The 14,601-nt window shown below is 38.7% G+C and overlaps 1 protein-coding gene across 1 annotated transcript in view; it reads left to right on the plus strand.

Annotated features, from left to right (window-relative positions):
* The window catches only part of ACSS3 (acyl-CoA synthetase short chain family member 3), a 155,281-nt gene that overhangs the window by 25,437 nt on the left and 115,243 nt on the right, over window positions 1-14,601 (plus strand). Inside the window, exon 2 of the mRNA XM_078449651.2 lies at window positions 8,947-9,091. Coding sequence (XP_078305777.1) covers window positions 8,947-9,091 — 145 coding nt within the window. The remainder of the gene's footprint in view (window positions 1-8,946; window positions 9,092-14,601) is intronic.

The raw sequence follows: 14,601 nt of genomic DNA on the forward strand, positions 1-14,601 counted from the left end.
TATTATTTTTTTAATTTTTTATGTTTATTTATTTTTGAGAGACAGACAGCGAGTGGGGGAGTGGCTGAGAGAGAGAGGGAGACACAGAACTCCAAGCAGGCTCCAGGCTCTGAGCTCTCAGCATAGAGCCTGATGTGGGGCTTGAGCCCCTGAACCGTGAGCTCATGACCTGAGCTAAAGTCGGATGCTTAATCAACTGAGTCATCCAGGCGCCCCACCTTCCTGTGCTTTTCTATAAGCACAGAGATAAACATACAGGCAACTTGCTTTGGCTGAGTTAAAACTACTGTGTATTGTATCTTTGTATCAATCCAATGGGGAGAAATGGAATATTATTATTGTTTTAATGTTCATTTTCCTGATTGTCAGTGAAGCTGAGCATCATCTTTTTTTGCTTATTGACCATTATCATTTTTTTCCTCTATGGATGGTGTGCTGAGATTATTTACCTACTGGGTTTTTAATTTTTTCTGTATTGATTTTTAGGTACACTTTAGATATTGTTGAAGTTAAAAATATGCCTTTCCCCTTGTTATTTATGTTGACAATATGCCTTTCCCGCATCTCAGCTTTATGCTGTCCTCTTTTTCATATATATGTTCATACACACCTACATGAACACCTACACACACACACACACACACACACACACACACTCACTCATCTGAGTGCCCAGGTTCAGGTAGCTAAGTGGAGTACATTTCAGAATCCAGGTAAGGATCTTAGTTCATGTGTCAGTAAATGTAGATTTTGGTTACTTAAATCCTTCTTACTGTGATTGAGAGAAAAGAGGGGATTTCCGGGTGGCAATGGTATGTGGGGTTCCTAGGCCTCCTGGAAATTATATAGAACCTTGTTCTTGTCCTACTCCTAGATCATTCACGCAGAAACTTGTTTCAGAAAGTTAGCCTCTGGGCTGGTGAAAGTTTGTGCGACATGTATGTAGGTGTGGCTTATGTGTTAATAATACATCCAAACATTTATGGCCTGTTTTTTATTCCTACTTGCCTCTGATCTTGGAAATAGTTCAGAGTTCTATTGAGAGCCTTTTAACGAGCCTTTTAATTACCTGCTTGGGGTTTATAGTTTCCCCATAAATGTATTCTATAGTATGGTTACGTAATTTTTCTACACATTATTTTCTTTCTTTAATCTAACTAATAGTATCTAAGATGTCATGGAAATCTTTCCATGTCAGGAGTCCACCCACATCCACCCTGTTTGGCATGACTTCTGGGTTTAGCAGTCATTCTGCTTCTGTTTGCTTCTTGTAGTCCCCAAATTTGCCACTGCTGTGATCTCGTGGTCACTCCATTTCTAGTGGTTCCACTGCTGCTATCAATTTCATTTCAGTTTTATATTTTTTTCTGTTTTTCGAGTGAGCTGTGGGGTGCATTCAGATTTCTTTCAATTTTCTGCAGAAGGAATTCAGGGCAGAGATGGGGTAGAATAGAATATGAGGTTTTTTTTCCTTTCTTTCTTCAACAGAACTTAAAGCTGACTGAGTTTAAAGAGAGAACTATTCACAAGACTCTACTGACAGAACATTCCAGTAGTTATAGCTAGAAACTACATAGCCTTGACAGAGACTCTGATATATATATATATATATATATATATATATATATATATATATATATGAGTATGTATGCATAATACATATGGGAAGAATGAAGCATCATAAAAAAGTGAGGACAGTAAGCATTAGTCAAACATTGATGCTTGTAAAATTGACTAAGGATAAATAAATATAATTGTACTATCATTTAATATATATATATATATATATATGTATATATATACATATATATATATCAACACACACATACACACACAGACGTCATGTGATACATCTATGTGTAGATGCCTCTTATGTGATTTGAAGGTTCTGTGTAGCCAGAACTTTTGAATATGTGTGTATACACACACACACGTATATTATGTACATGTGCATAATATGTATACATGCACAGTTGTCCTACAATACATATGTATAATATATTCTGTATAACATGTATTACCTACAAGTTTTATACATGTATGAATACTTATTGGCTCATATCAAAGATCAATATAAAAACTGAAACCAGAAGAGAGTAGTATGAAGTTTCTTACACAAAGAAATTGTAAAGGAAAATGAGTATTTGACTATATGCAAATTTCAAATAGTTTTAAAATGTTTATTTATTTTGAGAGAGATGGAGGGAGGGAGGGGTAGAGAGAGAGAGAGAGTGAGAGAATTCCAAGCAGACCCCGCACTGTCAGCGCAGAACCTGACATGGGGTTTGATGTCATGACCCATGAGATCATGACCTGAGTCAAAATCACCAGTAGGATGCTTCACCAACTGACCCACCCGGGCACCCTAACAAATTTCAAATATTTTTATATCAGGAAATGGCATGAATTAAAATTAGTGAATAAATTGGGAAAATAATTTGTAAGTGTCAGACTTAAGTCTAATGTTCTATATAAAGCGCTTTTAAAACTTGGTAAGACATCATATGTAATACCAGTAACCAGAGAAACTAAAATTGAAACTATTTTTCAATTCTCAAATTGAAGAAGATTGAGAATAATCTGTATTTGGAGGAATGTGATAAAATGGAATTTCAGGTAATGCTGATTGTAATATAAATTGATTCAATATTTCCAGAAGGAATTTAATTATTTGATGTATGTGTTTGATTGTAGGAATGACATTTGCCTGCAAATGTAATAAAAAAACAATGTAACCAATATTTCTCTATAAGAAACATCATTTCAAGATCATTTAAAATAATGACAATATTATGAAAGGCAATTTGCAACAATACAGAGTTAACTTTATTATTGAATAGCCATTGAATGTAATATGATGCCGTCATTAAATGTGTGTTGTTGTTGTTTTTTTAAATTTTTCAGGCTCTTGGGAAAAGCTCATAATGCAATCTTAAACATAGAGGCAAAATATTTACATATATACAAAATAAGAGAAAATACTCTAAAGTTATTTTCTCAGTTGTCTAGAGGGGGGCATCAGTTATTTTTATAATCTGGGGAGACAAACCCTTTGGAACCTACTCATGAATTTACAAGGGACAATGAAGAGCTATCACATAGAAGGCTTTCAGTTGACCTTTACTGAAATGATTTGAGTTAAAATGAAATAAGAATCTTGTCATAGTAGAATAATCAAATCTTTGAGCCGGAAGGCCCCTTGCAGGTCACTTGGTCCAGTCAACCACAGTAAACCAATCTTTAATTTAGCCAATTTATAGTGGTATATGCACTAACTCTTACCACCTCTGGAGCCATGCCAATTTGTCATCTCCTGCGGCAGTTCTTGTTTAACACTGTTTGCAGGCCCTTCCCTCTGAATTTCCTTTCTGCCCTCCTAAAGGGAGCCCTTAAAATTTTCAAAACTTCTTTAAGGGTATCCTTCAAAAAGAAAACCCTAGGGTATAGTAACCTATATACTAAACTTGTACATATTTCCCCTGCTCTTAGCCAGGCCAGTGTCATGGAAGCCTAGTGGGATCCTGAACTTTTACCCTAGTCTGGCAGTAATGAGATACCCCTCATGCCCACCAGTGTCAAAAGAGGCCATTAGGGGAACAGGGACTAACACACCTGTACCTGGGAGTAATGAGACGTCCCTCTCCTCCATTGACACAGTGTTAGAGGAGTTATGGAATTTAAATAGAATCTTTAAGCTCCACAGTCTCAGTAAGATGCCCACGATGTTCAGGATACAACCCTAAATCACTCGCCGAAACTGAGATGACACAGAGATTGGAACACTCTGATAAGGACTTTAAAGCAGCCATCGTGAAAATGCTTCAACAAATAATTATAAACATACACAAAATATATTTTTAAAATCCTCAATAAAAGAAATAGAAAGCTTCAGCAAAGAAATTAAAGATATAAAAAAGAAGCAAGTGGAAATTTTAGAGCTGAAAAATACATTTACCAAAATAAAAATTCTCTGAATTGGCTCAATAGCAGAACGGAGACCACAGAGGAAAGAATCTGTGAATTTGATGATAGTAAATAAATGATTGATAAATGAGTGAATTAATATGATGTGAATAATGATACACATCTAGTTGCCTAAAGATTTGGGTTACAAGTGTGACATTCTTGAATTTCTTGCCAAATGTCCTGGGAATTATTCTTTTTAAGTCTCTGTTCTCTCAGCTTTAAAATGAGTTAGTAAAAACTACCCTGACTACTCTAGCTGGATTCTAAATCCAATGTTTCTTGAACACCTACTAATATTTTTATTCATTGATTTATCAAATATATACTGCATCCAAATACAGAAGAGCTTCTATAGTAGATCCTAGTGATGAAGTTTTGGGGTGATGGTGAGGTGATCTGGAGCCAACAGCCAAGAAAGAATTCTTGAAGAAGTCTTTGATGCAAAAGGTGATGTTATTAAAGCATGGGGATAGGACACTTGGGCAGAAGAGCAGCTCTCTACCCTCAGGTTGGGAGACGGGGGGGTCAGGGATAGAGTAAGTCTCTAAGGAATTTTGGAAGCAAGATTTCCAAGACCTTGAGGGGCTAGCTGTTGGTAGCGAAATTCCATTTATTACTGTTTAGTAAAACCTCAGTCATGAGACCCTTCAGATGCATATTGGGGGGCCATAATCTTGGAGTACGATTGCCAGCATATGTCTTGGGGGCAGTTGAGATAAAGCAAGTAGACTTACAGGATCTTCAAGGTTGGGATAATGTTAAACCAAGATTCTCTTTTGCTCCTAAAAGTGTCATCATCCAGGCAGCTGGGCTTCTAGGGGGTGGTCACTCTGCCAGTTTCAAGGACTTGTCAATGGGCTGTAGGCAGGAAGGGAATTTAATTTTTCATTTGCCTTAGTTTCCCACATTCCCATGGCAAGCATTTAAAACCCCTTTCCTTTGTTCTTGAGTAGCCAGGAGTGTCTGAGGAATATCACACATTCCACTTGGTGGGGAGGTTGCTGTTAGCCTGTGTTTTGCCCTCAGCTTGCCCCACACTCCGACATCACTAGGACTATAAGGAGAATAAGGCATTTTCTCTGCTGTAAGGTAGATTACAGTATAATGAGGGAAATATATCAGTAGGTAGACCAATTGTTAATACAATGTGATAAGTACTATGGTAGAGATGTGTGCATAGGGCTTTGGAACTGCTTGGGGGAGGTAAAGGTGGAGTAAAGGTAAAGGTGGAGAACAATCACGGAAAGAATCCGCAGCTGAGCGGATTCAGGAACTATAGATTTTATAATTCATTAGAGCTGGAGTGTGGGAAGTTGGATGAGGAGAAATAAAGCTGAGATGAATGGGCTTTGCATGCCATCTAAAGATACGTAGTTTTTATTCTGAACTTCATGCAACAGTAGTAAATGACTTTGAGCACCAAATAGTTGGTATGAGAACATTTATGAGGAAAAACATTCTTTAAAAACTTTGTTTTTAAATTTGAGTATTGCTGACACACAATTTACATTAGTTTCAGGTGTACGGCATAGTGATTCAATTTATACATTATACTATGCTCCCTCACCACATGTGGAACTACCTTCTGTGGTTGTAAAATGCTATTGTATCATTACCTACGTTGCCTAGGCTGTGCTTTTCATCTTTGTGACTTCATTACATAACTGGAAGCCTGTATCTCCCACTCTCTTTCACACATCCCCCACCTCCTTCCCTCTGGCAACCATCAGTTTGTTCTCTATATGTATAGGTCTGATTCTCCTTTTTGTTTATTTATTCATTTGTTTTGCTTTTTAGATTCTGCATTTGAGTGAAATCATGAAATTTGTCTTTCTCATTTTGACTTATTGAGGAAAAACATTCTAATAGCATAGAGAGATGACTTGAGAGGATAGGGTAAGGCCTGGGGCAAGAGGATTAATTAGGAGGCAGTAATTCTAACCCAGGTTGTGAATGAGAGAACTGAATATTTACAGAGACTAATGTAATGTTACATATACCCAACTGAATGTAGAGAATGAGGGGTCAAATCTGACTGTGGGGTTTCTAATTCAGGTCCTTGGGTGCAAGGTGGTTCCTTGAAATATGGAAAACAGGAGAAAGGGAGGGTTTGCATTTGGCATGGGGCTATGGGTTGAGATAGGGCGAAAATGACTATGGTTTTGGACGTGTTATTCTTTCCAAATAGATGTTGTTGGGGAGGAAATCCTGTATCCTTCATCGTTCTTTTGGCTGATCTATTAATTAATTTGACATAAAGTGAAATTAATAGGAGAGAAATTAATTTTGGATGTATGGGAGTCTCACACAGACATGGGAGGTTTGAAGAGAGACCGTTGAGGTTTATATGCCATCCTTAGCTAAGGAGAAGGGGGTAGGGGCCTATAGCTTCAAAGGGAAGGAAGACAGTTCACAGGAAGATGGCAGAAGCAAGCGTTTGGTAAACAAACGTTTGCCATGCCATGCAAAGGCCACGGGATACAGAGAGGAATTGAACAAATAGGCCCTGCCAAGTACTCTCCACTCCCCACTCCACCCCTACCATGCCCAGCCCATACTCTTTGTACTTATCTTCAGTGATAAGCCTTTCCTTGGACTAGGCCCTCTATCTAAATTCTTAGAGACAATAAAGAGGGGAGGTTAAAAAGTCTTCCTGAGTCTTGGTACTTGATTGTCTTCTACCCAAAATAACCTACATTCCAAAGTAGCATGTTTTGGGGAGGTTCATTCTGGACTCCCTTCAATGTCCAGCAGACTGTTGGCTATAAGAGTATGGAGCTCAGAAAGGAGGCCAGGACTGGAGCTGAGGATGGAAGTTAAAGCCATATGAGTATTAAGATCACCCAGGGAGTATATGCAGAGTAAGCCAAGGGATGGATATGGAACCTTAGGGATCACTGTCAAAGATCTGGCAGAGGAAGTAGACTCCGTGAAAGATATTGAGAAGGAAGAAGAGGTAGGAGAATAGTCAGCAAATGATAAAGTGAATCCTTTATCAATCTTTGGTATTGAGAGGGCCTCTTTATTGTGCAATGTCATGAGTGTAATTAACTGTTGAGCACAGAGTGGTAGAGTAGAAGTTGTAGATAAAGAGAAGGACAATAATAACAACATCAAGAAGTATTCCAGCAAGCCAATATTTCGTGTGTCCGAAACATGTTCTTTTCAGGAACAAAAACAAAAACAAATAAATATTCTTGTGGGAAAATTCCATAAAACATCTTTTCTTCTTTCTGATACAAAACATTGAGCAAACTATCTTTTCTCTTGGCATGTTAGCTAATTAAAGCCACAATTATGCTGCATGTCAAATCATCATACCAAATGTCCAAATCATAACATATTCGGCAGTTATTCCCATGTATCTCTAGGTTGTCACGGGGTCAGATGACTGGAAACGTTGCTCCTAGACATGTATCTGACTGGGTTACACTTCCTGCTTCTTGGGCTCTCCTCCACCTGCAAATATTTGCTTTGGATACTAGGCCGAGGAGGCAGCAGTCACAGACACCCGGAGGCTCTTCTGGAGAAAGTAGAGGTGAAGGAGGCTCTTCTGGAGAAAGTAGAGGTGAAGGAGGCTCTTCTGGAGAAAGTAGAGGTGAAGGAGGCTCTTCTGGAGAAAGTAGAGGTGAAGGAGGCTCTTCTGGAGAAAGTAGAGGTGAAGGAGAGCAGGCACAGGTGCCTTCACGCCTCTGCTTGACTTATGTCAGCTCTTTGGCCAAAGCACAGTCACCTGCATGAGCCCCAAACAAGGGAAGTATTCTCCACTCGTGGAGGTGGGGCAAGGGGAAGAGACGGTATTTTCGAACAAACATTGAATCTTTCGCACTTGGTGATTCAGAATCTTTACATTAGCTGCTCCTTGTGCTATGCTGTCAGGTAGTCATATTCGGGTTATTGAAGTATATAGGGTCATTTGACCCTGAGTAAGTGATCCCTCCTCCTGTTGCGTTCTCTATGTGTTATTTCTTAATGCTGCCACTGTATCTATAGCTGCTTTTAATTCACTGCCTCATTTCACATAGGGCTTTTTGGGTGAAGACCTGAAGGTGATATTCTGCTATCTGACAGGACTTTTTCTTTTTTCTTCAATGTTTTTTTTTCCTGTTATTTTGCATTGTTATGATATTTGCTAGCCTTATGTTGGGACAAATAGACCATTACTGTCCTTGTATGCTTTGGTTTAATCCCCTCCTCCTAGAGAAGGGGCAAATGCAAAACTTTTTCTTTTGGAAAAAAAATGAGCTATATTTTTCAAAACGTTATCTCCATCCATCTACATGATGTCTGTGTTTTCAGAGGAAGGCATTGACAAATTGGGAGATGAAAAGTACGAAATTGCAAAAGTTTTTGAAAAAAATTAATTAAAATGTTATATGCATGTCCATACTTTATTCAAATTATGGAGCATTTCAAACATGCAGAATAGAGCTTATCCATTTGGGCAATTGGAGGCATCCCACTTAATTGAAACAAATATATATAAGTGTGTGTGTGTGTGTGTGTGTGTGTGTGTGTGTGTGTGTATTGCTCTTTTAAAGGAGAATTGAATTTTCCAGTAAGCTGGTCTGTTTACAGCAGTTACCCAAACTCAGTCATACATCTGCCATTTGTTCTCTCAGCCTAATGCTTCCATGGGCTGCGCTGTATTTACATACAATTCATTTCATCCATTTCACGTAGATTATTTTGGTGTCTATACTGTTGTTCCGTCCTAAGCAATAAAATCTACAAAGCTGTCACCTTGAAGTGTGAGGTATATTTTTTTTCTAGTGCACATGAAAGCAAACACACATGAAAACAAAGATGTCACTTCTGTACCGTCTTAAATGTCTGCTTTCTAGATACTACCTGGCATTGCATGTGTGCCACGGGAAGCACTAATTTAAGGGCAGCGCTGCCAAGCTAGAAATATACAACCTAGTTAAGCAACAGTATATTTTGGAAAGAATTATTAACCTTTACCTTCCAATTTTTCAGGTTTGTGGAAGGAATGCTTAACATTTGTTACAATGCCGTTGATCGTCATATTGAAAATGGTCAAGGAGATAAGATTGCTATCATCTATGACAGTCCTGTTACTGATACTAAAGCAACTATTACCTACAAAGAAGTTCTGGAGCAGGTAATATCATACACTTTCTGTATATGCTGTTTGGAAATGCTATCGAAATTACTTAAAACGCATTCATATTGTTCAAACTTTAATTCACTTAATTCACTGACATGTGTTACTTTGCTTTTCTTTTGAGGCACATTGGAAAAAATAGAGGTATGTTAACTAATTGAGTTTTTATCCCTTATATTTATATGTTATTGTACTGGAGAATACTCATTTTACAGGGAGAGGTGAGCAAGACTCTAAGAATATGTTCAAATCCTCTCCTGGCCTCTGCTTCCACCCACGTTGCCATCCTGTCAGCCTGGCTCCTTTCAGCTCTTGTACCAGTGCAGCAGCCTCTCCCACCCTCCCGATGACCAGCCTCCTCTCACGTTAGATCACCACCTAGTGTGACACCAGAGTTTTCTCCCTAAGGAACAACTAGTTAAAAATGTTTTCCTTAAAAATTAGTGTTACTTAGGGGTGCCTGGGTGGCTCAGTCTGTTAAGCGTCCAACTCTTGATTTCAGCTCATGATCTCAAGGTTGGTGGGATCGAGTCCCGTGTTGGGCTCTGTGCTGACAGAGTAGAGCCTGCTTGTGATTCTCTCTCTCCCTCTCTCTCTCTCTGTCCCTCTCTCAAAATAAGTAAATAAACATTTAAAAAAATTACTACTACTTAGTATAATCTAGACTCCTGTGATGTAGAAGACATTTGGAATCTGATCACAGCATTTCTGCAAGCTTTATTTCCAGATATTCTTTGCCATAAACACAACTCTTCTTCACCCTGGGGATCCTGTCTTGCCCTTGGGCACTCCTGGCCCTTTACAGGTCTTTTTACATACTGTGCCTTTCCCTTATTTGTTCCTTTTTGTTGTCCTTTCCCATCTGTGTAGTTCTTGGGTGAATTATAATACTGACAGATGAATTATGAGACTCACTCTTTCTTTTTCTTTCTTTCTTTTCTTTCTTTCTTTCTTGAGAGAGAGCACACATGCACAAGCAGGGGAGGGGCAGAGAGAGAGACGGAGACACAGAATATGAAACAGGCTCCAGACTCCGAGCTGTCAGCATAGAGCCCGACATGGGGTTCGAACTCAGGAACCCTGAGATCATGACCTAAGCCGAAGTCGGACACTCAACCGACTAAGCTACCCAGGTACCTCATGAGATTTTCTTTGAACATTAGGGTGGAAATGAGGTTTCACAAGTAATTATAAAAGGATTTGGGTATTGTGGACTATGTAACACGTATTCTGTTGGACATTTACTTATATTGATTTAAAGGGAGATAATAGTATAGGGCAGGGTTTCTCAACCTTGGCACTGTTGACATTTTTAAAGCAGAGAATTCTTTGCTGTGGGGTGCCGGTATGTACATTGTATGATGTTTAGCAGCATTCCTGGTCTTTGACCATTAGATGCCAATAGCACCCCTCCAGCAGTTGTGATGACCAAAATGTCTCCAAACCTTGCTAAATGTCCCCTGGGTGGCAAAATGGTTACTAGTTGAGAACTACTGATTGGGCAAAGTGTGTCACAGTAGGGTTTGGAAGCATTTGCTTTTAAGTTAGGGCTTGTGGAAACACATTCTCTTCTTTTGCTTTTTAAACCTATTTGGTGTTTGTGCTGGATTTTTAGAAAATCTGGTCAACTTTCCTTGACTCTCTGAAATTATACCCTTTTATGTCAGCAATATTCTTGTTTATTTTTCTAAGAGATTTCAAAAAAGGCAACTGGGACAATCCAATGTCTCAATCCTGAGTTGTTGCAAACAATTAAGAGAAAATCTAAACCAGTTTTGCTCAAGCTGGGTCTCAGCCTGGTTGTATGAACAAATGCCAGCTTCAGCTGATGTAAATATAAGAGGAATTCATAAAAAGGGAAGACTGAAGAACTGGATTCAGAAAAAAGTAGCCCCAAGAGAGAAGGGGCAGCGGTAAAAATTTAAGGAGAACCTACAAATTGGTAACTAGACTTGCTGACTTGAATCAATCTCCTAGATTGACATATTAGGAACACCTACGTGGCCAATTTTAGGTTACATGGCTAAAGCACCAGGCAGTGGAGAAAGAGATGTCTTTTCCTCTTTTGATTTCATAGTAGGAATTCCAAGATAATAAGAGGGAAGTTCAAATGCTGGGCAGCCCAACACAGAACAAAACAAAATACTGCCACAAAGATACTGTTGGATACTTTGTATTGGTCTGTAAGTGGGAACTCTATTTTCAGAATGAATTAAACAGAGACAGAGCTCACACTGAGCCTGAAGAGAGAAAGAACTCCATTAGCAAATGACCTTGTTACTCATCTAAAGCCATGTTTTATTCAAAGAGATAATGAAATTCCCCGATAACCTGTTATACTCTGTGTTTTATTGTAGGTTTACATTTTCAGCTTTTAGATGAGGTTTTGTCTATGATTAAAATCTTATTCCTATGATTTGGGCATATTGTCACAGTTTCATTTTATTAATTAAAGGCCTAAGACACTGGTGAATCTTAATTAGTATACAGATTAGGAAGCTTATTTGTATATTACACAGTATTATCTATGCCAATATTGAATTTGATTCATAACCAAACATCAGAGTCAACAAGAAAGCTTTAGGAGCACCTGGGCCACCTAAGACTTTAGTCGGCTAAACATCTAACTTCAGCTTCGGTCATGATCTCACAGTATGTGAGTTCTAGCCCCATGTTGGGCTCTGTGCTGACAGCTCAGAGCCTGGAGCCTACTTTGGATTCTGTGTCTCCTGCTCTCTCTGCATTTCCCCGCTTGCACACTCTCTTTCTCTCAGAAATAAATAAAAACATTAAAAAAAACTGAAGAAAAACTAAGAGAAAGCCTTAGAGAAACATAAAATAAGAAGAGTTAAGTAATTTGCTCATTTTCTATTTTTTTTTTTTTTTTAGTCAATTGTATGAGTGTATATGATAAATACACATTTTGCTTAGAAGCATTTCTGCTAACCCATCTTGATTTTCTAATATGGAGTCTGGACTCTTAGACCCTTTTGAGGTTTGTACTGGTTCATTGGTTTCAGTTTAGCCTGACATCAAAGTACTTAAAAGGCCTGTTTCTCTCACCTGCTGACAGCTTCTGATTCCCCAGGCTTTTCTTCTCTAAAGTACTAAAGGAAGAAGTGTTAGGAAAGAGGGAGGCATTGTGCTTGACTTTGATTACCTGCTCCTGGTTCCCTGTGGCCTTTATTTTATTAAGTAGAGAAGACAGAGGAAGAAAGATTTAATGGTAATGCCATTGAGAACAAACAAAGAGAAGTGGCTTTGTACTTTAACTTGTTTTAACCTCCCCCATCTCATTTCTATTGGGAGTTTCTGGCTATGTAAAACTTGATTAAGTTAGTTAGCGTTTCTTATTTAATTAGCGGACGGATAAATGTTAGACTAAATTGTTTCAGTGACATAAAAGATCTGAATGATTCAGAAGTAGAGCTTTTCTGAAACTTTCATTTTTTATGTAGATCTGAGAGTTCATACAACCCTTTATTAAGATTTTTGTATAGTGATTTGAACCTTGTTCAAGATCCATTCTTTATTCATTCAACAAGCATTGACTTTGTATGCCAAACCCTGTTAGGAACAAGGGATACAAGCTAAATGCACCATTCCATAACTTTAAGGAGCTAAGCAACCCGTATAAACACGATCAGGGTGATGTTCGAGGGTAGTAGTATATTCTGTGGAAACACATGGGAAAACATGCAGTTCAGCCAACCGTTAATATGGCATAGAAAGACTTTTTGGAAGAATCAGTGCCTAAAATTGCCAAACCACCAAAAGTGGGAAGGGAAGTGGTGGACAGGAGAGTCCTGCAGACAGAGGAAATAGCACCTCCAGAGATCTTCAGGGCAGGGAGATCCTAGCACCTCCACAGTGGCTTTGGCAGAAAGCACAAGTGGTTGGGGGATGGGACTCCCATGAGCCAGACTCTCGAGAACTCTGAGTGTGGCACTACAGATTTGTTCTTAATTCTGAGAGCATGGAAAGAAAAAAAGCAAAAGCCGCTCCCCACTGTGACCTGTGCTTCTGCATGATTTCCTCCGGTGACCTACTCCCCAGCCCCACTGCATCGCACACCCCAGCCCCCTGCCTCCTGAAGCCAACTGTCAGCTTGCTCTACTCCCAACTTTGTACTTACCTACCTTCTGCTGGAAATAGTTTTCTTCCAGATATCTTATGGTTCATAGGACCTGGGTATTACTTTCTCAATGAGATTTTCCCTGGCCGTATTGAAGACAAATGTTCCCATGTGCACATCACTTCGGATCTTCCTTTTCCACTTTCTTTTTAATTTTGCCACTTATTACTCAGTACCTTTGTTTATATTTTACTTGTCTATCTTCTTTAGTGCTGTTTCCTCTTCTACAATGTACTTTCCATCAGGGAAGGAAGGGGAAGGGGTTTTTGTTCTGTTCACCGAATAGTGCCTGGTACATAGCAAATGTGTTCAATGATGAAGGAATGAATGAAACTGTATTTGAAATTTTTAAATGACTCTAACTTCCTTTATTGTGGGAACTTCTTATCTTTGAATTGGGTCAGTAATATAACTTGAGCTTCTTTCTAGGCAAATTCTGACCTCTTACTATCTCTGAAGAATTGTAGCCTATTTACATTTGGCTTGGAAGTTCAAGATGAATATTTCCTCTTTGAATTTTCCACACTTACACCCAGATCTGCATTCCAGGAGAAATATATATGCTTATTGTGTCCTTCTCTTGGTAGCTCTTTTCTTTTCTTTACAAAGTTTTTAAATGTTTATTTACATTTGAAAGAGAGAAAGAGACCGTGCATGAGTAGGGGAGGGGCAGAGGGAGAGGGAGACACAGAATCCGAAGCAGGCTCCAGGCTCCGAGCTGTCAGCACAGAGCCGGGTGCGGGACTGGAACTCACGGACCACGAGATCATGACCTGAGCTGAAGTTGGACGCTTAACTGACTGCACCACCCAGGCGCCCCTAGCTCTTTTCAAGTTAGTGGTTATATTAAACCTCAGCAAAGTAAAGGGGTGTGTATGAGAGTTTTTGTTTGTATTTGGCTGTATATGTTATATACTGTATTCATCATTTTAAGAAATTCCTTCTTTAATTTTTTTGAGTTTGTTTTCTCTATCTCTAATTTCATTTTGAATTACCTCTGAGTTTGCTTTATTTTTTTAATTTTATTTTTGGTATTCAAACAATTGTGAATTTTTATTTATTTGCTAAATAAAAATGTGACCACTAGAAATTTTCATGAATATATATATACAGGGAGAATTGAGGAAGCCCAGAGTGTGCCAGATTTTCTTGATTTAATTCAAACTGAAGGTGTCTATGATCTCCACTGAAGGCAATTGTTTGAAATATGATTACAGTGGTGGTTGTAATTATGAAGTTTGGGTAATTTGGAGGAGAAAATTACTCTGAAATCAAGGGTCATGTCGCACGAGAAGTCCTTTCTCCAGCTCTGCCCTTTAAGGTGCTCTTTTCAAAGTGTGATTTCCACCTTCTCAGAAGTATGTCAGGGTAT

Source organism: Panthera onca, chromosome B4, assembly GCF_046562875.1.
Source record: "Panthera onca isolate mPanOnc1 chromosome B4, mPanOnc1 haplotype 2, whole genome shotgun sequence".
Taxonomy (NCBI): Eukaryota; Metazoa; Chordata; class Mammalia; order Carnivora; family Felidae; genus Panthera; species Panthera onca.